This window comes from Neolamprologus multifasciatus, chromosome 14, assembly GCF_963576455.1.
Source record: "Neolamprologus multifasciatus chromosome 14, fNeoMul1.2, whole genome shotgun sequence".
Taxonomy (NCBI): Eukaryota; Metazoa; Chordata; class Actinopteri; order Cichliformes; family Cichlidae; genus Neolamprologus; species Neolamprologus multifasciatus.
Genome location: NC_140452.1, coordinates 23,741,055 through 23,762,695, shown reverse-complemented (window position 1 = coordinate 23,762,695; position 21,641 = coordinate 23,741,055). Strand labels below are relative to the sequence as shown.

The window sequence follows — 21,641 nt, the reverse complement described above, 5'->3', positions numbered from 1 at the left end:
ATGAACTGAAATATGTTGTGTTCACATCTGAAATAAAGTATTTAAAAAAAAAACCAAAGAAACGGTTAAGTCACCCATCTCTTGGTGTGTTCCTTCTTATCTGCAGATTAACAGTCCACAGGTTGGGTGTTCAGACTCTGATTCGGTCCCTGGAGATAGAACAGAGAGAGCACAGTGGACAGCAATATGGAGGTGTGAAGGAGAAGGTGGTGCATCTCAGTGTCCAATCAGGAGTTAGCAGTTCTTTTACTGCCTTCATTGCTGTCAACAAAGACAACAGCGAAGTGATTCAAGGACCTCTTGTGCGCAGAAATATTCCAACAGCCAGTGAGTTTTTCCCAATAGCAAAACTAAAAGTCAACCCCAGATCTGAAGCAAAGATGGTTCAGCATGAATAAAATCAGTAAAATGTTTGGTTTAATAGAAAGTCAGACTAAAATGAAAAGACAACAAGTACTGTATTTTCCACACTATCAGGCGCACTTAACATCCTTTAATTTTCTCAAAACTCGACAGTGCGCCTCCGGTGCGCCTAATGCATGGATTCTGGTTGTGCTTACTGACCTTGAACCGATTTTATGTTGTGCACGGCGCTCAAAAATCCGTCAAAAAATGTTTTAGTACGACTTTGGTAAGCTACCAAGCCACACTGCTTGATGGATTGTTGGAGCATTACAGCTACCGTAGTCAGGAGCCTCGCAGAATAATACGAGTCCAAACTCCACTACAGGTTAAACGAACACTGTGGCATCACTGAGAGTTAAAAACTGTCTACATTCTTTCATCGTTCATCTCCAGGCATTCATGAAAACAGAATTTATTAAATTTAATAGAGTTAGAAGTTATCAGGAAGTTAGCTCGCTAGTTTCCACCTAAACATGATATACCATGTTTTGACCGAGATTTCTGAAAAAATTAAAATGTACAGCTCTGCTATCACTTCCAACATAAATGAAGACAGAAAACTGAACAGTAGTGACTTTTGTAGGGTCACTAAAGTTGGACTAGCTGGTATATAATGATGTGCTACATTATCGCTAGCGACACAGCTATGTTAGCATAACATTAGCAGAGTGAAGCTGGAGGATGAACGCTAAGGCTTTTTTCCACTCAATAAAAGTTAACGAGGGTTCCCGATAGTTAGGGACAAATGCAATCGCATGGCAGGATGCTGTAAATAAACCAAACTTCAGTCAGGAGAACAACTGAGATAAACTATCCACAATACGAGGTTAGTCATTAATATACTGCAACAATATGGGAATAGAGCAGCTGCAATAGACATGATCAATGAATCAATGGTACGGAAGTGAAGGAAGCAAGAAGCAAGAAGAATGAGTTGAGTAAAGTTTGACTTATCTGACTGTTTTGTTTCACTTAATGCGCCTTATAATCCAGTGCGGTAATGTATGGTAGAATGTAGGTGCTCATCAGACATCAGTATGAGAGAGGGATGCATGTGAGAAAGGTTTTTTTTCACTGATTCTCAAATCTTGAAGTCATTCTTTTTTTTTTTTTATCTTTAAAGTGATCCAGAGTCCTCCTGTGGTGAACAGTTCTCTACGTAGTAAGTAAAAACCTGAATAAGTGTTATTGAAAGAAGCATCTGCAGGATCTTTCAAAATGTTGAAAGATCCTTTAACTACTCATATTAGGGTTTTTCTTTGTGTTTACTCTTTTTGCCTGTGTACAGTGGAAAAAAAAAGAAGAGGTTAGTATTTAGAAATAAGTTAAAAATGACAACGGAAAATATTATTTAGATTTTACATTTAATTAGTTATACATTTGTACAATGAATGCATTATATTCTTCAGTAGTGGTGCAACGGATCAAAAATCTCATGGTTTGGATCGGATCACGGTTTTAAGTCACGGATCGGATCAATTTTCGGATCAGCAAAAATAGAAAAAGGACAAAAATTCGACTCACCATTTACTTATTTAAGTATTTTTTGCCTATTAAAAAACATTCAACTGAAGACTCATTCCACACAGCAAATCCAGCATGTCCAAATTAACTCTGTCAGATTTGATTTCAACACTATTAAAGTGTCTATATGGGTCCACACCAGAGAGTGTTAATTGAACTCTTTTTGGAGAGTTGGTACGTTAACTCTGATTTAGTGTTAAACACCAAATCTGTCTGGAGTTGATAATTTAACACTTGGTGTTAAGAGTTTATATATTAACTCTCAAAGAGTATTTTAGTTTAACTACGTAAGAGTTATCTTCTAATTAATTCTAAAAAGCGGGAATTTTACTGTTCTGAACTAATAGAAATTTCTTTTGGAAATAAACATTTACTAAAATGATGCAATGGTTTTTGAAAAACATTTGTTCTGAACTGTGCACCACAATTTCAAAACATTTTCTAAAGATGTAACAGTGTACATGTTCTCACTTTCATTAGAATTTTGTTTATCAAAAAGGTCTGACATAGGTGAGCTGGTAAATGCAAATAACAGCATTCTCATCACTTATTTCAATAAATACAAAATACAATATGCATGTCCTTCATTCATCACTTTGTGGAACTTCAACGCTAGGGATGGGTATCGTTTAGGTTTTATCTGATACCGGTGCCAAACCGGTACTTTTGAAACGGTGCCGGTGCTTAAACGGTGCTCGAACCGGTGCTTAAAGAATGGAGAACACAAAATTGGTCCAAAAACCTCTCATGTTCAGCTGTTTTTTTTGTAAAAAGATAACAATGTTAGCCTTTTCTGCAGCTATAGGGCATATATGGTATCACTCTTGGCTGGAAGCAGTGCTTTAACAATGGAAAAAACAAAAACTTTGTCCAAAAACTTCTCATGTTTAACTGTTTCCCACTTTTTATTTGGTCATTTTAGCCTTTTTGGCCAGGGTGAAGGGAGCATCTGCCATCAAACAAGAAGACAGCCGCATGTAGCTATGATGATGTTTGCTAGTTGACCTTAGATACATTAATGTAATAACGTGGTTAGCCTACTCTACGTAAATTATACACGAACAACATTAAGCTACTCACGCAGAGAAGAACAGCTGCTGCTGCCATCATCCGTCATCATTTCTGCTACACTGGCAGGGCTAGGGGCCAGGACTCTACTCTTCAGCTTTTTGGGGGATGTTGCTAACTCTTCGTCCGATAACAGGCACCACACCTGCAGTAGATGCGCTCGGTGTGAGGTCTCGCAGCAAGCTATCAAATACGGCGCATTTTTCGGCTTTTAAAAAAAACGCTATGCGTCGCCAGGTGTTTCATCGGATTTCAGGTGTTACCTCCTTTCCACAGTATCACCTTAAAGCACTTGTTGCAGGCTGCTGAGTTTGCATCTTTTGCTGTGAAGTACAGCAAGACTTTTGACCGCTTCGCCTTGGGCATTTTTAACCTGTAGCTCTGCTCTAAAAGAACGTACGTACCTGGACCCGCCTACTATCCCCGGAAACGTAAAATGATTGGCTAGAATTCAAAGTGTATCACATCTCAGGAAAAAAAAGCACCGAAATAAAGCACCGAAATGTGCGCTGCTTTTCGGTCTGGTTACTACCGTTTATGTCAGAACCGGTGCCATCATGGCACCGGATACCGGTACCCATCCCTATTCAACGCACTTCTGCTCTCCCCCATATTCCATCTTCACAAGCATATCCTATGTGGAGAGTGAATAAAAATTAGTTGACACTAATTAATGGCACAAATCAATTGCAGCACAGTAAAAAAAAAAAGGAATCCTTTTTGAGACATTACTTGTGTAAAGTATTTTCCCAAAAGACAAGGACACAGGCAACAGGTAATACTGAACTAAATGTAAAACCTCAACCTTTTTCATTTTTACCTAAACCGTGTGCACAAAACTCTGGAGGGATCTAAGTGCTAACGTAGAACCCAGTCAGGACATCTGCTACTGCTGTTTGCTCGTTTTTTTAATAGGAGATCATTTTCAGGCTTCAAGTAGCACCATTATACCAACATTTCACATTCTAGACATTGTTTTAGGTGTATTTGACCAAAGGTTTGACTGAAAATTCACATGCAAGCTTTTTTTAAGGCTGTGGTATTTGCCCGCAAACAATACCTTTCAGCTAGCTAAAACAGAATATTATGCTATCAGCGAGCAACATGGCTAATGCCTTTAGCCATGTTGCCTTTGTCTCAACTCCAAAGAGCCACAGAAGTAAAAGCTAATAATAATAATAATTGAAACAATCTTTGAAAAAATGACTTACCAAGCATGGCAAACAGCTCAAATATGTAGTGCAAAATGTTCTGAAACAGCTTCACTTCAGCTTTGATCGGAGCCGTGCTGGGGGCGGAGTCTGTGAATTTACTCCATTAGTGTCATAGCCCCTGTAGGAGTTCAGAGTTAAGAGGTCAAGAGTTAATGTTTCCATTGTAACACCTCCAGATTTGAAATAGAAACACTCATTTTTAACACTCGATTTTAACTACTATCATTTTACACCTCAGAGTTACATTAACAGAATGTAACTCTACTTAGAGTAAAATTAACTCTAAGACTACTAACACCAAAACATTTAACACTTTTGAATTGCACGCACTTATATAAAAACAAATTAAGGTGCAATATGGACATTATGGACCATGCTGGGCATCCTCTGCACATGGCCATAAACAACCAGAGGAGTCTGTTCAGTGAGAGGTTGCTTCTCCCAAAGTCAAGGACCAGCAGACTTAAAAAGTCCTTTGTCCCACACGCCATTAAACTGTTTAACTCCTCGCTGGAGGGGAGAGGGAGGGGAAACGGGGACAAAGGAGGGGGGAACAAGTAAGCTGTAGTGCCTTTTCACTGTACAATAGTTTTTGTTAATATCCAACGGTGTAATAGACTCACAATACTTGAAATGTGCAGTTCCCTTGTATTCTTATTCCTATTTATTCTATTTATCCCTTTTGTATTCTCTGTATTTATAAATGTGTATATATGGTATATTTCTGCTCACATTCTGCAACTTCTGTTGGTGCTACTGGAAACTGAATTTCCTGGAGGAACCCACCCGAGGGATAAATAAAGTTTCATCTAATCTAATGTAACCTATAGGGCAGTACAGGGCTTTGTATCTACCACTCTGCTGTGATATAACGAGCGGTACCATTTGTAGTTAGGGCAACAGAAGATGCCTGGGACAGTTCAGCCATAACTTTAAACTTCTCCTGCTCATACATGCTTGGAACGATCTTGTCACACTGAAGTGGACGCAACGAGATATCTTAGCGTGGCTCAAGCACGTTCATCACATTTTAAACCCCTTGTTTTGCACAACAGAATACGGCCTCCCATCTTCAGCTAAACACCCCAATAGCTTTTGTAATAGCTTCAGCCCGGTCGGATTGGGCAGCAAAGGGCTACTTAAATTCCGCAAACTCCTCTGCTCCACCACTTGGACCGCTAGCGCTGGCCATAACTATCGCTTGACAGACCCACCAAGCGCACCATACACATACTTTTTTTTTCTTTTTCGAATCGCGATCGATTCGGATTCGGCACCACTATTCTTCAGTGTGTGTTACTGTGTTACTCGCTCAAATGTCCACTTCATACCTGTAACTCCTCTCTCACACTCAGAGCTCCCCACCAAATCCCACTCATCCACTTAAGACTATCCCTGGATTGGCCAGAATACATACCAATTAAATTAAAGAAAATATTGGCACTTCTAACATAAATAAAAAATGCTGACTAAGTAGTACACATTACATCCGTCACTTTTTCAGTTTACTAAAGACAATTTTTTTTTACCATTGATGTGCTAAAATCTAAAGAGGAGCGGATCCGACAGTGACTTACAATGCTTCTAGATAAGAATACTCTTGAAAAGGTGTTTGAATTAACTGAGAAAGCTCGTCTAGCACAGCATGAAAAGTCTAAAACCAGACAACAAGGGACATTTCACTTTTTGTGCGTCGGAAACTACAGCAAAATATGGAGATTGTCCTCAACAGACACTTATGAGAAGACCATAGAGGGAACAGTTCACCCTGCCTGGGATAGGGTTACTGGGACCCTGCCCTGTAGTCGCCGGAGGGCGAGCGTCTGGTAGCCGGGCCCAAGTCCATGGGGCCTGGCCAGGCACAGCCCGAAAAAGGGACATGGGCCCATTGTCCTGCAGGCCCAGCACCCACAGGAGGCTCCGTATCAGTCGGGTGCATTGTGTACCGGGCGGCGGCCAGGAGCGGTGGCCCTGGTGGACCGATCCACGGCTACCAAGACTGGCAATTGGAACATGGAATGTCACCTCTCTGGTGGGAAAGGAGCCTGAGTTAGTCCGTGAGGTTAAGCGGTACCAGCTAGATATAGTCAGGCTAATCTCAACGCACAGCTTGGGCTCTGGAACCAGTCTCTTGGAGAGGAGCCAGACTCTGTCTCAGTCTGGAGTTGCCCCTGGTGAGAGGCAGCGGGCTAGGGTGTGTATCTTGGTTCTATTCTGCAACTCATGATAATATTGTTGCCAGTGTCAGCCAGCAACTATTGGTGTGCAAGAGTTATGTTTGAAAGCTATGTATTATTTAGTTATAAAATCAGTTCAGAGGCCACTGAACCCAAGTGACAATAAAATAAAGAGGCAAGGGTGAGATGGTTAGAATGTGTGCAGAGTAGAGCCAGTGGGCTTAGTGGAGAAAGGATGTTTAGGATTGAGCTGAAAGCAGGGAGAAGAGAAATAGAAAAGCAAAAAATTTAAACAAAATGGATGAATGCTAGAATACAAAAATCTCGCCTTAAGGTTCATGTTATATCTCTTTCCATTGTGAATTTTAAAAATTTCTATAAAGATATTTGCTGACTGACCTGTTTTGGGAGCCTTCTATTTTAATAAAATCTTTGGTTGAATAAGATGGTTGAAAGTTTGTTGTAGAATGTGTTGGGCATACCCTGTTTGAACCCCTTTAAAGTTTGGAGCTCTTAAGCTATTTGAGTTAGTAGAACTGTTTAAAAAAACAAGTGTTTACATGACTTAATTCAAGTACTTTGAACATTTGAATTTACAGTGTTTTGTGTGTACAAAATTTAATGTTGTGATATTATTCCAAGTACCTTTTGAACCCCTTGATTTGAATCATGATAAGAAGTCCAGTTGATACATTTTGCCACTTATATTTAATCTTATTCTTGTCTCCTGTCTCACAGATGGCCGTGCACGCCCACCTGGTAGGTTAGAAGCTGTGTCTCTGTGTTGTATAAATGTAGTAAATGACAACAAACAGTAAATAAACCAGCACATTTCTGTGACACAGCTGCTGTTTAACTACATTTCAGCTTTAATGTGAAATGTGGTTTGTACAGGAGCTGTTATGGGTTTTTGTTTTCGTAGTTATTAACATATAGTCCGTTGTCCAAAGCACCAAGTGAATATGAATATTATTCTGCACAATGTTTAAATTGTTTTTAACTGCTCATGTATGAAGCTCAACAACCAAAAAATTTGCAAATTATGTTTGCTAACATGTTTTCACCTATTTTCTTACTTCTTCTTTTTTTGTCTTTCTCAGCATTCGAGACATATCGTAAGAAACAATGCTTTTTAAAAAAATATATTTTGTGTTTTGTAATTATTAACATAGGCTGTTGTCTAGAGCAACAAGTGATGAAGATTGAGTTGTTACAACTTCTGTGATATTTCAAAGATTACTGAATAACTTTGTAGACTTTAAACAATGCTTTTAATGGGTAACTAATTATACCAACATCAGAAGCCAATCACTAAATCTGTTTTCTTTTTTTTCTGTTGACCTTGTATATCTATTTTATCCCTGACCAGAGCATTATCAACCTCTAAGACCAGGTCAGTTTAAAACATTTCTTTTTTCATTTTTTACATTGTAACATTAATAAAGAATAAGAAGAGAAAACATACAAAACAAGAAGCATTCAGACAGCACACACCTCTGTGATGGCAGCTCAGTCTTAAGTAAAGACTGAGCTGGGCAGTATTTTTGTGAATAGTATTGTATTCTTTTCTTCATTATATTTTGTGTGTTCTTTTTAAATGTACTTTAAAACATTTTTAGTACAGTAAAAACAAGTCCAAAGTACAAGCTCTTGCCATTTGCTCTCCTATAACTCATTTAGATATACTTGACAGAACTTTGAGTATAAAATTTAGTTTTTTAATTGAGGGACTGTAGCACATGTGTGGCATTCATTTCTTTGTTTAGTAAAATTAATCTGTGAGGTTAAAAATCTGTTATCTGAGCAGTGTTGGGCAAGTTACTTTGAAAAAGTAATTAATTATAGTTACTAGTTACTTCTTCAAAAAAGTAACTGAGTTAGTAAGTAAGTAATTAATTACTAGGAAACGGAACTATTGCGTTACTTAAAAAAAATGTTTTAACCCTCGGGGGTCCAGGGTGTAATTGGCCGTTTTTGACTATTGTATCACTCCTCCTGTTTTATACCTAGAGACACTGTTTACACTGTAATCTGTCTTTGGTGGCTTTTTGGCCGCACCTGTAATATTCAGCAGTTGCTTCATTGTTCTGACACACGACACACAACTATCCACTTCAGTACACACTAACTACACAAGACAACACACTAACTACACACTCCAAACACGCTAAATGTCACAAATCTCTCTCTTTTTTTTCCCGTTCTCTTTCTCTCTCTCTCTCTCTCGCAGCCACCCCTAAAACTTACCCCTCTTCCTAAACCACCTAATGTCATGTTGCCATATTATTTATTGATCGGTCGATATTGTACATGTTTCCACCAATACGAAAGCAGTGTTTTTTCTTTTCTTTTCCTTTTTTTCATTTTTGGTCATAAGCAGAGGGTGCTTGCTAGCGCTGTCCTTAGACAGTAAACGTGACGTGAGGAAAAAAACACAGTGTATCTATTGTTTATCATGCCTCTGGTTTTACGTGGCCTATCAACACAATTTAAAACTGGTATATGGCACCTTAATTTGTCATCTTGAAGTGGTCATGTGATTGGTTTACCATGACTATTCTTCCTCAGCCAAAAAGCAGCACTCATGCAACTGTTTTGCCCCCCCTGCAACAGGTGTTGTGGCAAAAAGTGATCGTCTGCCAGAAAATGATTGCCGTCCGCGGGTGTGCGCACAGCTGCTTAAAGCTGTAGCACCCAGATTACTTACCTTGACAGCTACTTCCGTGCAACCGATATAATGTGCAGTTGAAGACAGCTGAAGTTGAAAAATAGTAACGTGACTGCACCGCATTTTCTTGTTTGTAACAGTAACAGTGTGGTAACAATAGAAAGAGTAATTAATTAGATTGCTTGTTACTGAAAAAAGTAACGTCGTTAGTAACTTCGTTACTTTTAACCCTGTTATTCACATCACTATCTGAGTATATATATATATATATATAGATAGATAGATAGATAGATAGATAGATATGTGTGTATATATATATATATATATATATATATATATATATATATATATATATATATATATATATACACACATGTGTGTGTGTATTAAACTCCTTGGTGGGAATCATGATGAGAAGTCTAGCTGATACATTTTGTTACTGATAATTACTCTTATTCTTATTTTCTGTCTCACAGATGGCCGTGCACGCCGACCTGGTAGGTTAAAAGTTGTGTCTCTGTGTTGTATAAATGTAGTAAATGGTAACAAACAGTGAATAAACCAACACATTTCTGTGACACAGCTGCTGTTTAACTACATTTCAGCTTTAATGTGAATTGCAGTTTGTACAGGAGCTGTTATGTTTGCCCAGGCTTTTTCGTAGTTATTAACATAGTCGGTTGTCCAAAGCAGCAAGTGAATATGAATAGTATTCTGCAAAATGTTTAAATTGTTTGTGATGAGTCACAGTATAAACCTCAACAACCAAAAACATTGTAAATTCTGTTTGCTAACATGTTTTCACTTTTCATTCTTTATTTATTTTTTATGCTTTCTCAGCATCCGCGGAATATAGTAAGGAAATCTTTTTTTTAATATTTTGTGTTTTGTAATTATTAACATTGTCTAAAGCAACACGTGTTGAAGGTTGAGTTGTTACAATGTGTGAGATATTTCAACGATTATTGAATAACTAACAACTTGGTAGACTTTGTAGACTCACTGAGGTTGTTTTCTTAATTATTGAATATCACCTATTTTTATTCTTGACCAGAGTGTCTTCCATCTGAAAGGACAGGTAAGTATAAAAGTGTTGTTGTTTTTTTAAATTTTCTAATTTATACATCAAAAAAGAGCAATTAAGAAAACATATAAAATAAAAAGCATTTTTCCATCTTTGCACATTTTAAAAAAGTTTGTAGAGTTTTTATATTTTCAGGTTTGCTTTGGTAGTCATTAACTACATTGGTAGTCATTTGTTGACACAAAGTGAAGAAGGCTGAATTGCTATAACCTTTGTGTTATTTTGAGTATTATTGAATAACTTGTACACTTGAAATAGTTTGCAGTGAGTTGTCACAACATTACAAGCCAATCGTTGAGTTTTTCTTTTATTAAGTCTTGCGTATTGACATCACGCTCAAACATTTCCATTTTATCTCTCTAGAGCGGTCAGGTTTATATATTTTTAAAAAGGCGCACATCAATGGAACAAACGTGTTCATTGTATTTGATTCTCAGAGCCATCATTTAGTCTGAGCTCAGTGTGTTTGTGTGTGCTCATTTCTTCATATGATAAAGTGTTTTGTATGTACAAAATGTCATGTTGTGACATTATTCTAAGTACCTTTTGAACCACTTGTTTTGAATCATGATAAGAAGTCTAGTTAATACATTTTGTTAATGATAGTTAATCTTATTCTTATCTTCTGTCTCACAGAATACTATGGAAGCCTCTGTGGTAGGTTACAAGTTGTGTCTCTGTGTTGTAATTATTAACATCCTCTAAAGCAACAAGTGATGAAGATTGAGTTGTTAAAACTTCTGTAATATTTTAATTATTGAATAACTAATAACTTTGTAGACTTTAAAAACTGCTTAATGAGTAAATAATTATAGCAACATCAGAAGGCAATCACAGAGGGTTTTTTTCTTAATTACTGAATATCACCTATTTTTATCCTTGAAGTCTAGTTAATACATTGTGTTACTGATAATTAATCTTATTCTTATCTTCTGTCTCACAGTTGGTAATGCACGCCTACGTGGTAGGTTAAAAGCTGTGTCTCTGTGTTGTAATTATTAACATTGTCTAAAGCAACAAGTGATGAAGATTGAGTTGTTACAACGTGTGTGATATTTCAAAGATTACTGAATAACTAATAACTTTGTAGAATTTTAAAACTGCTTAATGAGTAAATAATTATAGCAACATCAGAAGCCAATCACTGTGTTTGTTTTCTTAATTAATGAACATCACCTATTTTTATCCTTGACTAGAGTGTCTTCCATCCAGAAATGAAGGTAAGTTTTAAAGTTTTTTTTCCTGCATTGTAACATAAAAAAGAGTAAGTAAGATTTTTTTTTTTTAACATTTTTAAATGTTTTTGCTTTCACAGCACTCATGGGTTATGGTAAGGAAAAACGTTTTTTAGTATTCTCTGTTTTGTAATTATTAACATAGGCTGATGATGATGAAGGTGAAGGTTGAGTTTATTTTCTTCATATTCATATAAATCTAAATTGTATAAATTATTCCTGAACAGCAAGTCTACCATCTAAAAGGGAGGTCATTTTAAAAAAATATGTTTACTAATTTCTACAGACACACACACACACACACACACACACACACACACAACAGAGTAAAGACAAAAAATATGAAATAAGAGGCGCTCTGAGAGTTAAAACCTCCATCAGTGCAGCTTATTTTTTGGGCAATATTTACTTTTATTGTGTTTTTTCTTTTTTGTTTTTTTTAAATTACTTAAATTCATCTGTGAGGTTAAAAATCTGTTTCTGTGATTTTTATAAATATAGCAATTGTCTGCAATCACTAAATAAACTAACACATTTCTCTGACAAAGTTAGTATTTTACCCATTCTAAGCTTGATGTGAAATACACTTCATAGAGAAAAAGTTGTTTCATGTTATGTCAATTTTAAGAAAATTAACCATGTCTTTATGATTTTTTTTTTTTTTTAAATGGATGATACTGTTTATTTAATGATTTTAACATCAGACTTTTAATTGTGTGTTGCTTAGCTCAATCGCAGGTCATGCGCTCTGCTAGAGGTGAGTAAAAAGCTAAATGTTGCAGAAACAGTGTGATTAAAAATACGTTAAATGGCTGTAAGGACGCAACTAAACACCACATTCATTTGCCACAGTTGATCTTTAATTTTGCCTTGGAAGCCTTTAACATCTTGCGTTTATTGTGTTACCATTCCAATCCAGTGATAGTTGTTCTGCTTCTCAATTCTCAGGTCACCATTTGCTCCATGTTTTTAAATCAGCAAGAGACAACATATTGCTGCATTGTGATGACTGTTAAAAAAACATATGAACCAGTTCCTGACATAGGAGTCTAAGAGTTTTCATTGTCCTACATTTAAGAGCGATACCATTGCACTTGTTGCACATTTGCTTAGTCAGGACGCCCACAGGCAGTAGAATTGGAGCAGCTCCTATTTACTTTGTTTTAGATGACCGTTACTGCACTGGGTGGATGTGGATTTCTATTTATCGGGAAGGAATAAACTTAACTCAGTGTTAGTCATATGAAAGTAATGAATTACCAGATCACCCAGTTGGACTGTAGTGTGTGTGTGTTTTTATGATAATGACTTGAGCTTCATTGAGTTGTCGTCTCTCTAATCTCGCAGAACCTGATAGCTATGAACCAACAAACAAGTCTGACAGCAAAAAAGGGCTATTTACTCACATGAAGAAGAAGCTACCTGTCTTTTGGAAATCTCGTAAGACGCCTACCAACTATGATGATGCTCGTCTAAACTTTGTGTCTGAAGGTAATGTTGGTTAAATGTAGACACAGAAGCGTCCAGTTTCCATCATTTACAGAATATCAGGGCACCCAATACATTCTTCATTGTTGTCACCACATTATAGTCATCTTACCATAACACTGCACTGCAAAAAAAGAGGAAAATGTGCTTTACTATAAATTTACTGTAGAATATTTCTTTGTATTTTCTCATACACATTTATGTTACTCTATCATATTATAGTCCTTCAGCCGAGTATATGGACTACTATGAATTCTACTATATATATATATATATATATATATATATATATATATATATATATATATATTTTAAAAAAAACACCCAGCACGCCCCTGCGGGTGGTTTATCCTTCAAGCTCGGGTCCTCTACCTGAGGCCTGGGAGCTTGAGGGTCCTGCGCAGTATCTTAGCTGTTCCCAGGACTGCGCTCTTCTGGACAGAGATCTCCGATGTTATTCCCGGGATCTGCTGGAGCCACTCGCCTAGCTTGGGAGTCACCGCACCTAGTGCTCCGATTACCACGGGGACCACCGTTACCTTCACCCTCCACATCCTCTCGAGCTCTTCTCTGAGCCCTTGGTATTTCTCCAGCTTCTCGTGTTCCTTCTTCCTGATATTGCTGTCATTCGGAACTGCTACATCGATCACTACGGCCGTCTTCTTCTGTTTGTCTACTACCACTATGTCCGGTTGGTTAGCCACCACCATTTTGTCCGTCTGTATCTGGAAGTCCCACAGGATCTTAGCTCGGTCATTCTCCACCACCCTTGGGGGCATTTCCCATTTTGACCTCGGGACTTCCAGGTTATACTCGGCACAGATGATCCTGTACACTATGCCGGCCACTTGGTTATGGCGTTCCAAGTACGCCTTGCCTGATTGTCTCTGGGGCATCTTTACACAGCCTGCACCTGGGGTCTTGCCTGGTGTGATAGACCCCAGCCTCTATAGATCTTGTACTCAGAGCTTGTTCTTGTGCTGCCATGATTAGTGCCTCTGTGCTATCTTTCAGTCCAGCTTTGTCCAGCCACTGGTAGGATTTCTGGATATCAGCCACCTCCTCTATCTGCCGGTGGTACATACCGTGCAGAGGCCTGTCCTTCCATGATTGTTCCTCGTCTCCCTCCTTTTTCTTGGGTTTCTGCTGCCTGAGGTATTCACTGAGCACGCTGTCAGTTGGGGCCATCTTCGTGATGTATTCTTGGATGTTCGTTGTCTCATCCTGGACTGTGGTGCTGACACTCACCAGTCCCCGGCCCCCTTCCTTCCGCTTAGCGTACAGCCTCAGGGTGCTGGACTTGGGGTGAAACCCTCCATGCATGGTAAGGAGCTTTCTTGTCTTTATGTCAGTGGCTTCTATCTCCTCCTTTGGCCAGCCTATTACCCCAGCAGGGTACCTGATCACGGGTTGATGGCCCGGATCTTGTTCTTACCGTTCAACTGACTCCTCAGGACTTGCCTGACCCTCTGCAGGTACTTGGTGGTTGCAGCTTTCCTAGCGGCCTCTTCATGGTTCCCATTCGCCTGCAGGATCCCCAGGTACTTGTAACTGTCCTCTATGTCTGCAATGTTGCCTTCTGGTAGTTCAATCCCCTCAGTTCTGACTACCTTCCCTCTCTTTGTTACCATCCAACTACACTTCTCCAGTCCGAACGACATTCCAATGTCATTGCTGTATAGCCTGGTAGTGTGGATCAGTGAATCGATGTCTCGTTCACTCTTGGCATACAGCTTGATGTCATCCATGTACAGGAGGTGGCTGACAACTGCTCCGTTCCGTAGTCGGTATCCGTAGCCAGTCTTGTTAATGATCTCACTGAGGGGGTTCAGGCCTATGCAGAACAGCAGTGGGGACAGAGCATCTCCTTGGTAGATCCCGCACTTGATGGTGACTTGTGCTATGGGCTTGGAGTTGGCCTCTAGTGTTGTACGCCACATCCCCATTGAGTTCCTGATGAAGGCTCTTAGGGTCCCATTGATCTTGTACAATTCTAGGCATTCCAGTATCCAGCTGTGGGGCATTGAGTCATAGGCCTTCTTGTAATCAATCCAGGCAGTGCACAGGTTGGTCAGTCTGGTCTTGCAGTCTCGGCTGACTGTTCTGTCTACCAGTAGCTGGTGTTTTGCGCCTCTGGTATTCTTGCCAATTCCTTTCTGTGTCCCGCTCATGTATTGACCCATGTGCCTGTTCATCTTAGCCGATATGATGCCTGACAGGAGCTTCCATGTAGTACTGAGGCAGGTTATTGGTCGGTAGTTGGAGGGGACTGGTCCCTTCTTGGGGTCCTTGGGGATCAGGACCGTCCGACCTTCGGTTAGCCATTCCGGGTGTCCCTCGTTAACTAGCAGCTGGTTCATTTGTGCTGCCAGACGCTCATGGAGTCCAGTTAACTTCTTTAGCCAGTAGGCGTGAACCATGTCGGGCCCTGGTGCTGTCCAACTCTTCATACTGGAGACCCTTTCTTGGATATCTGCCACTGTGATGGTTACTGGACCCTGTTCAGGGAGGTCGCTATGGTCTGCCCTCAGATCCACTAGCCACTGAGCATTGCTGTTATGGGTTGCATCCTTCTCCCATATGCTCTTCCATATATATATATATATATATATATATATATATATATATATATATATGTATATATATATATATATATGTATGTGTGTGTGTGTGTATGTATGTATGTATAAATATATAGATAGATAGAAAATTATATGTGTATGTGTAATAATAGATATATAGCACTAGACTGGACACTTTATGTCCAGTTATTATTTCATCTTTGTACTTTATCTTTTTCAGCTGCTGTGCAATTGCAGCCACCCAGAGATCCTTTGCTACAGTTAGTCTCCCTTCAGGAGGCATCTGGCTACTGGCGGCTTGATCCAGCTCTGGCTACTGCACTGGGAAAGACCAGCAAGGAGATGGAAAAGTCAAAGCCTGAAAAGGTGGGTTGTTGTCAATTTTAGTCATTACAAAAAGTGAATATATGGGTGTTAATCAAATTTTATAGTACACATTAAAGAAAGAAATTTAAGAAATTAAACTGTAACATAACATAACAGATGAAAATTAATTCAGCTGTACTAAAAACTAGGGCTGGATATTGTCACTGATTTCTGTAATCAATTCAATTCCGATTCACAAGGTAACGATATTTGATTTGATCCACAATTCGATTTAATTCGCTTCGATTTGATTTGAATCGGGGGGAATTTTGCCTCCGACAGTCAGAAATATCATAATTCTGATCACTTATCAGTGCATATCCATATTATCCATATAATCTATAAAAAGAAAGCTGACACTAGCATTACAGCAGATGCCTAGATGTGTCAAAGTAACTGAGGATAAAACACAGAAAAACTTGAAGAAGATTTTCCTGGCCTGGGTTTTTATAGCAGATGACCTTAAAATATATTCTGCAGTAGGTCAAAATGAAAGAAAACCATTAATCACCATATGAACATTACCTGATGCTGCTGAAGTGAAGCAAAGTTACAGAGGTTCAATTAGAGACACATCTAAGGGTTTTGCAATTTTGCATAATTTTAAAAAGTTTACATTTGTTCAGTATTGCACAGGAGAAATGAGGCTTTCTTGTCAGAAGTAAAAAAAAAAACAGTGTCCAACAGCGCTGGGAAAACAGCAAAAGTAAGAGGGAATTCATGACGATGCATATGTGGAGCAAAATGTGAAGCGTAGTTTGGATCTTCTTCTGCTGCTGGTTCAGTCAATATTGTTTGGAGAGAGATAAAACAGAATCTAGCGCAAAAAAGACGTAAACACAAAGAGCGGACCCGCCGACACATCAGAATCAGTGAGCTGTCAGCTTTCAGCCCCTGACGATGTGACATCTCACTCGCTCTGATGCGTCGGCGGGTCCGCGCTTTGTGTTTACGTATTTGTGCGGAATCTGTGTACCTGCTGTCATTTAATGTTTTAGCTGTTTGGTGGTTGTCAAAATTTTGTGAGGTTTAACCTCAGAGTCTGGTGTTTCGGGCAAAATAAATTTATGTTTAAAAATTGATTCAGGATTTTAATGAATCGATATCATGTTATCCAAGCTAGAATTGATTTTAATCTATAAATCAATAATCAAAAACTACCCCTAGTAAAAACTGGCAAAAAATACATTATTTATGTTATCACAATTGCCAAAAGTAAGATCTAAACCCTTGTGTAGCATTTTTTTTTTTTTAATCTAAATGTAGTTGTGTGCAGAACACTAACTTGTTTTGGTGTATCAACATTCACATGTGACTGGCTGCCTGTTGCCATTTTAGCTGTAGAGACAGGGAGACAGAGAGACAGGGAGACAGAGAGACAGGAAGACGGATTTAAATGCAAGCATATCAGGAAAAAGTGACGAAACGAGCGAAAACGTAAAATGAGCAGCAACTGGCTGCATTTCAATGACATTGGAGACTGCAAAGTACAGTACAGAATTTAAAAAATTGGGAGCTGTCTAAAGTGATACCTGTCTTTGTTTTCCGCCATTTTCCATCAAGGACAAAAAAAACCTAATTTGTGTTCTCCCTAGTAGTAGTAGTAACTGCATAAAAATAAAGCTTTTATGAAAACACTGAATGAAAAATTGCTTCCTTGAAAAAGACTGAAATTACTGTTCAGTACTGAATGTTACATAAAATAAACTATATTCAAAGTGTCTTTGAATGGTAGAAATGCAGAAATGTGTGAATATACTGCAGAGCCATGGCTCAGTGTCTGTGTGTCTAAATTAGTCTCACAGACCTGAATATGAAACTCGAAGCCATTTATATTTCTGAACCTGTTTGATCTGCTGCTCACCACTAACAAGAACAAGCATCAATTTTGGACTTTTAACAGTATTTTTATAGGTTTTACATCTTTTCCCGCTGATTAAAAACCTCCCTTGTGGCAATTCATACTACACAAAGCGATTAACCAATAAACAATTAAATGACCGAGATGTTAGTTTTTCCACTTTCAACAATAGAAACTTTGAGGGGTTTTGTGACTAACAAAAACTGGACAGCCTGGACAATGAGATACAATTTTACACATTTATTTCTTACAATTTAAGTCCAAAGAGTCGTACTGACTGGTTTCCTTTTTTGTCACAGCAGGTTTTTCTTCATTATGTAGAAAAATTTCTTCCCTGGCAAAGTGGGCTGAATGTGGCCTACGATGTAAAATTTGTTTGACACCCTTTCTCTCTCTCTCTCTCTCTCTCTCTCTCTCTCTCTCTGTGTGTGTGTGTGTGTGTGTGTGTGTGTGCGCGCTCCGTTTTATTTGTCTCTGGTTGGGGAATTAGGGCAGCAATGAAGTGTGGGCCACCGTTCTGGCTCTGATCTGGCTTCATGCTTTTAAGATGGATGCAAAGGATGAGTGGGAGCTTCTGGCTATGAAGGCTGCCTCATGGCTCCGTGCTCAGAATGGTAGTAACACGATAATAACAGAAAATGCTGCATATCCATGACACAAAGTTAAAGTGAGCTATTCTTGCAAATTCATTCTTTTAATCCTTGTGTTTTGTGTTCTTAGCACCATGTGTGTCAGAGTGTGTGGACGCTGGAAATGTCCTGTTGGGTTCCAGCGTGAAGAAAGAAGCTCTGGGACTCTGAGAGTTTTTTCAAATTGGCTTCACCTTAACCCTTTAAGACCTACCATAGTGTGCCCTACACATTTGTTCCTTGGGAAACGTTCGTTTTTGTGAGTATTACTGTGTTCAGGAAGAACTTGGATATGTGTTTACATGGAATAAAATGTGATGCCAAAGTAATGCACGCATTTAAGTTTGTCATTAAGATGTGTGCATTGGTGAGAATTTTTTTGTTATTTTGTTCATTTCACTTACAAAACCGAGAAGAATCCTTGGGAGAGGAAAAGGTTTAAAAAGGTCTTCAAAGTCAAGAAAAGCAAGCCCTGTGTGGAGATCTCTTCTGTTGTGTTTGCTGGCTGTTTAGCTTCACATTGTTACGTGTTGTGAGGGCAGCACAAGGCAACTGTTGTTGTGATTTGGAGCTATGCAAACAAAACTGGATTGAATTGCACTGAATGATGCCTACAATGTTATATTTATTTTTAATCTTTCATTTTTATGTTGTTGCAATTGTTCTAAGTGCTTAATTCAAATTGTTTTACTTGTATTTCCATGTGTGCCTTGAACTGAAAATTAAAAACTGAAAATTCAAGTCGGTGCTTTGAATGAAAGGGGCTCCAATCTTAATTGCTTTTATTTATTATGACTCCTCGCGTGTGTTCTGTGGAATGTTTATAAAGAAGTTCCTCCAAGTTTAAGAACTGACTACTATGGATAAAGTGAATGTCCCTAACTCTGTCCTTCTGAGTCAAGATTAACAGCCTCACTTCAAGAAAATGAATAATTATAGTTCTTTTCCTCTTCAAAATACAATAAAATATATCACAGCAGACTTGTGATATCGCCATAGGTTGAATACAGGAAAACAGTATCGAATTATACTGATAACTGAAGATCTACCATGCAGCTTATTCTTTCATCCCTAACGATCTCATTGGATAGCTGAAGCAGAAAACCTCTGCCTTCACCGGAGTACAACTGCATGCGTGTCAGTGATTGGTCATGAGCAAAACGCTTTGTAGTGAATCAGAAGAGCCGACTCCCATTGAGTGAGAGCCGGTGTTGTCTATAATATGTGAAACATATGTCAAATGTATCCCTCATGAATGATATCAAATCAACTTGAGCCACAGACAACATTCCCGTAACAAGGTAGAAGCCGCAGTCAGTTTTTGCAGTGACTTTTATATATCCTTTATTTATGCAGTTAAAAAAACAATCTTGTTGACATTAAAAATGGCTTTTGTCATTGTCTTTTGGACAGCAGAAATTGGCCCTGATCCCTCACTCTGATCAGGGTTGGGAAGATCTGGCCATGGATGGGCCAACGCATCCAGTGTGACAGGGAGAAAAACAGTGGGCAATGTGTGTTTTCTCGGAGGCGAAGAGATCTATGACAGCCCGGCCATATCTCTGCCAAATCTGCTCCACCACCTGTGGGTGAAGCCTCCATTCTCCCAACAGTGGATTCCCCCTGATCAGGAGGTCTGCCCCCCTGTTCAGAATTCCTGGCAAGTGAGTTGCTTGAAGGGAGAGGAGCCGTGTGCTGCTCCACACAATTATTTCCCTGGCTAACCTGTGTAGCTGTTGGGAACGGGTACCGCCCTGGCGGTTGATATAAGCAACTACAGTGGAGTTGTCTGTTTTCACTAAAACATGTTGTCCCGGAGATATGGCAGAAAATCCCGTAAGGCACATTTATGTTATTCAGAGCCAGTCTCTGTGACCAAATGCCATTCACTGCTCTGCCCATCATAGTTGCACCCCAACCTGACAGGGATGCACCTGTGGTCAGTGTCACCCTGGATAATACTGCCCCGAGAGGTACCCCCGCAGCGAGACCTGTCGGGCTCCTCCAAGGCCAGAGAGCCGCGATACACGACTGCGTTATCTTTACACCACGGCTGAGATGTCGGCGAGGGCACAGCTGCAGAGAAGCGAGCCACCGCTGAAAATCTCTCATCATAAGCAGCCCCAAATGTACCACCAATATCACTGAGGCCATGAGGCCGAGGAGGTGGAGACAGAGTCGGAACCGCACGACTTTCCCCATCTGAAAGCGGGAAAGACAGTGAGTGAAAGATGCGATCTGCCACTCTGAAAGTGCGATAAGAGATGAAGTCTATTCTGAGTCCGAGATACTCTGTATACTGTGGGGGATCCAAGTGGCTTTTTTCCAGGTTGATTGTGAAACCGAGCTCCATTCAATTCAATTCAATTCAATTTTATTTATATAGCGCCAAATCACAACAAATGTCGCCTCAAGGCGCTTCATAGATACAGAGAAAAGCCCAACAATCATATGACCCCCTATGAGCAAGCACTTTGGCGACAGTGGGAAGGAAAAACTCCCTTTTAACAGGAAGAAACCTCCGGCAGAACCAGGCTCAGGGAGGGGCGGCCATCTGCTGCGACCGGTTGGGGTGAGAGAAGGAAGACAGGATAAAGACATGCTGTGGAAGAGAGACAGAGATTAATAACAGATACGATTCAATACAGAGAGGTCTGTTAACACATAGTGAGTGAGAAAGGTGACTGGAAAGGAAAAACTCAATGCATCATGGGAATCCCCCGGCAGCCTACATCTATTGCAGCATAACTAAGGGAGGATTCAGGGTCACCTGGTCCAGCCCTAACTATATGCTTTAGCAAAAAGGAAGGTTTTAAGCCTAATCTTAAAAGTAGAGATAGTGTCTGTCTCCTGAATCCAAACTGGAAGCTGGTTCCACAGAAGAGGGGCCTGAAAACTGAAGGCTCTCCCTCCCATTCTACTTTTAAATACTCTAGGAACAACAAGTAGGCCTGCAGAGCGAGAGCGAAGTGCTCTAATAGGGTGATATGGTACTACAAGGTCATTAAGATAAGATGGGGCCTGATTATTTAAGACCTTGTATGTGAGGAGCAGGATTTTGAATTCAATTCTGGATTTAACAGGAAGCCAATGAAGGGAAGCCAAAACAGGAGAAATATGCTCTCTCTTTCTAGTCCCTGTCAGTACTCTTGCTGCAGCATTTTGGATTAACTGAAGGCTTTTCAGTGAGTTTTTTGGACATCCTGATAATAATGAATTGCAGTAGTCTAGCCTGGAAGTAATAAATGCATGAACTAGTTTTTCAGCGTCACTCTGAGACAGGATATTTCTAATTTTAGAGATGTTGCGCAAATGGAAGAACGCAGTCTTACATATTTGT

The 21,641-nt window shown here is 39.4% G+C and overlaps 1 protein-coding gene and 1 long non-coding RNA gene across 2 annotated transcripts in view; one reads left to right on the top strand and one right to left on the bottom strand.

Moving 5' to 3' along the window:
• LOC146504088 (uncharacterized) overlaps nucleotides 1–17,354 on the bottom strand; it is a 70,664-nt gene extending 53,310 nt beyond the window's left edge. The window contains exon 1 of the long non-coding RNA XR_014868777.1: nucleotides 16,337–17,354. This is a non-coding gene — a long non-coding RNA (uncharacterized LOC146504088). The remainder of the gene's footprint in view (nucleotides 1–16,336) is intronic.
• Nucleotides 1–20,517, top strand: part of LOC146504087 (von Willebrand factor A domain-containing protein 5A-like) — a 31,955-nt gene extending 11,438 nt beyond the window's left edge. The window contains exons 14-30 of the mRNA XM_085131194.1: nucleotides 107–327; nucleotides 1,529–1,567; nucleotides 7,127–7,147; nucleotides 7,489–7,503; nucleotides 7,758–7,781; nucleotides 9,533–9,553; nucleotides 9,897–9,911; nucleotides 10,111–10,134; nucleotides 10,777–10,797; nucleotides 11,084–11,104; nucleotides 11,337–11,360; nucleotides 11,456–11,470; nucleotides 12,103–12,132; nucleotides 12,723–12,866; nucleotides 15,666–15,811; nucleotides 18,163–18,286; nucleotides 18,393–20,517. Coding sequence (XP_084987320.1) covers nucleotides 107–327; nucleotides 1,529–1,567; nucleotides 7,127–7,147; nucleotides 7,489–7,503; nucleotides 7,758–7,781; nucleotides 9,533–9,553; nucleotides 9,897–9,911; nucleotides 10,111–10,134; nucleotides 10,777–10,797; nucleotides 11,084–11,104; nucleotides 11,337–11,360; nucleotides 11,456–11,470; nucleotides 12,103–12,132; nucleotides 12,723–12,866; nucleotides 15,666–15,811; nucleotides 18,163–18,286; nucleotides 18,393–18,472 — 985 coding nt within the window. The 3' untranslated portion in view covers nucleotides 18,473–20,517. The remainder of the gene's footprint in view (nucleotides 1–106; nucleotides 328–1,528; nucleotides 1,568–7,126; nucleotides 7,148–7,488; nucleotides 7,504–7,757; nucleotides 7,782–9,532; nucleotides 9,554–9,896; nucleotides 9,912–10,110; nucleotides 10,135–10,776; nucleotides 10,798–11,083; nucleotides 11,105–11,336; nucleotides 11,361–11,455; nucleotides 11,471–12,102; nucleotides 12,133–12,722; nucleotides 12,867–15,665; nucleotides 15,812–18,162; nucleotides 18,287–18,392) is intronic.
• Nucleotides 20,518–21,641: the final 1,124 nt, after the last annotated feature.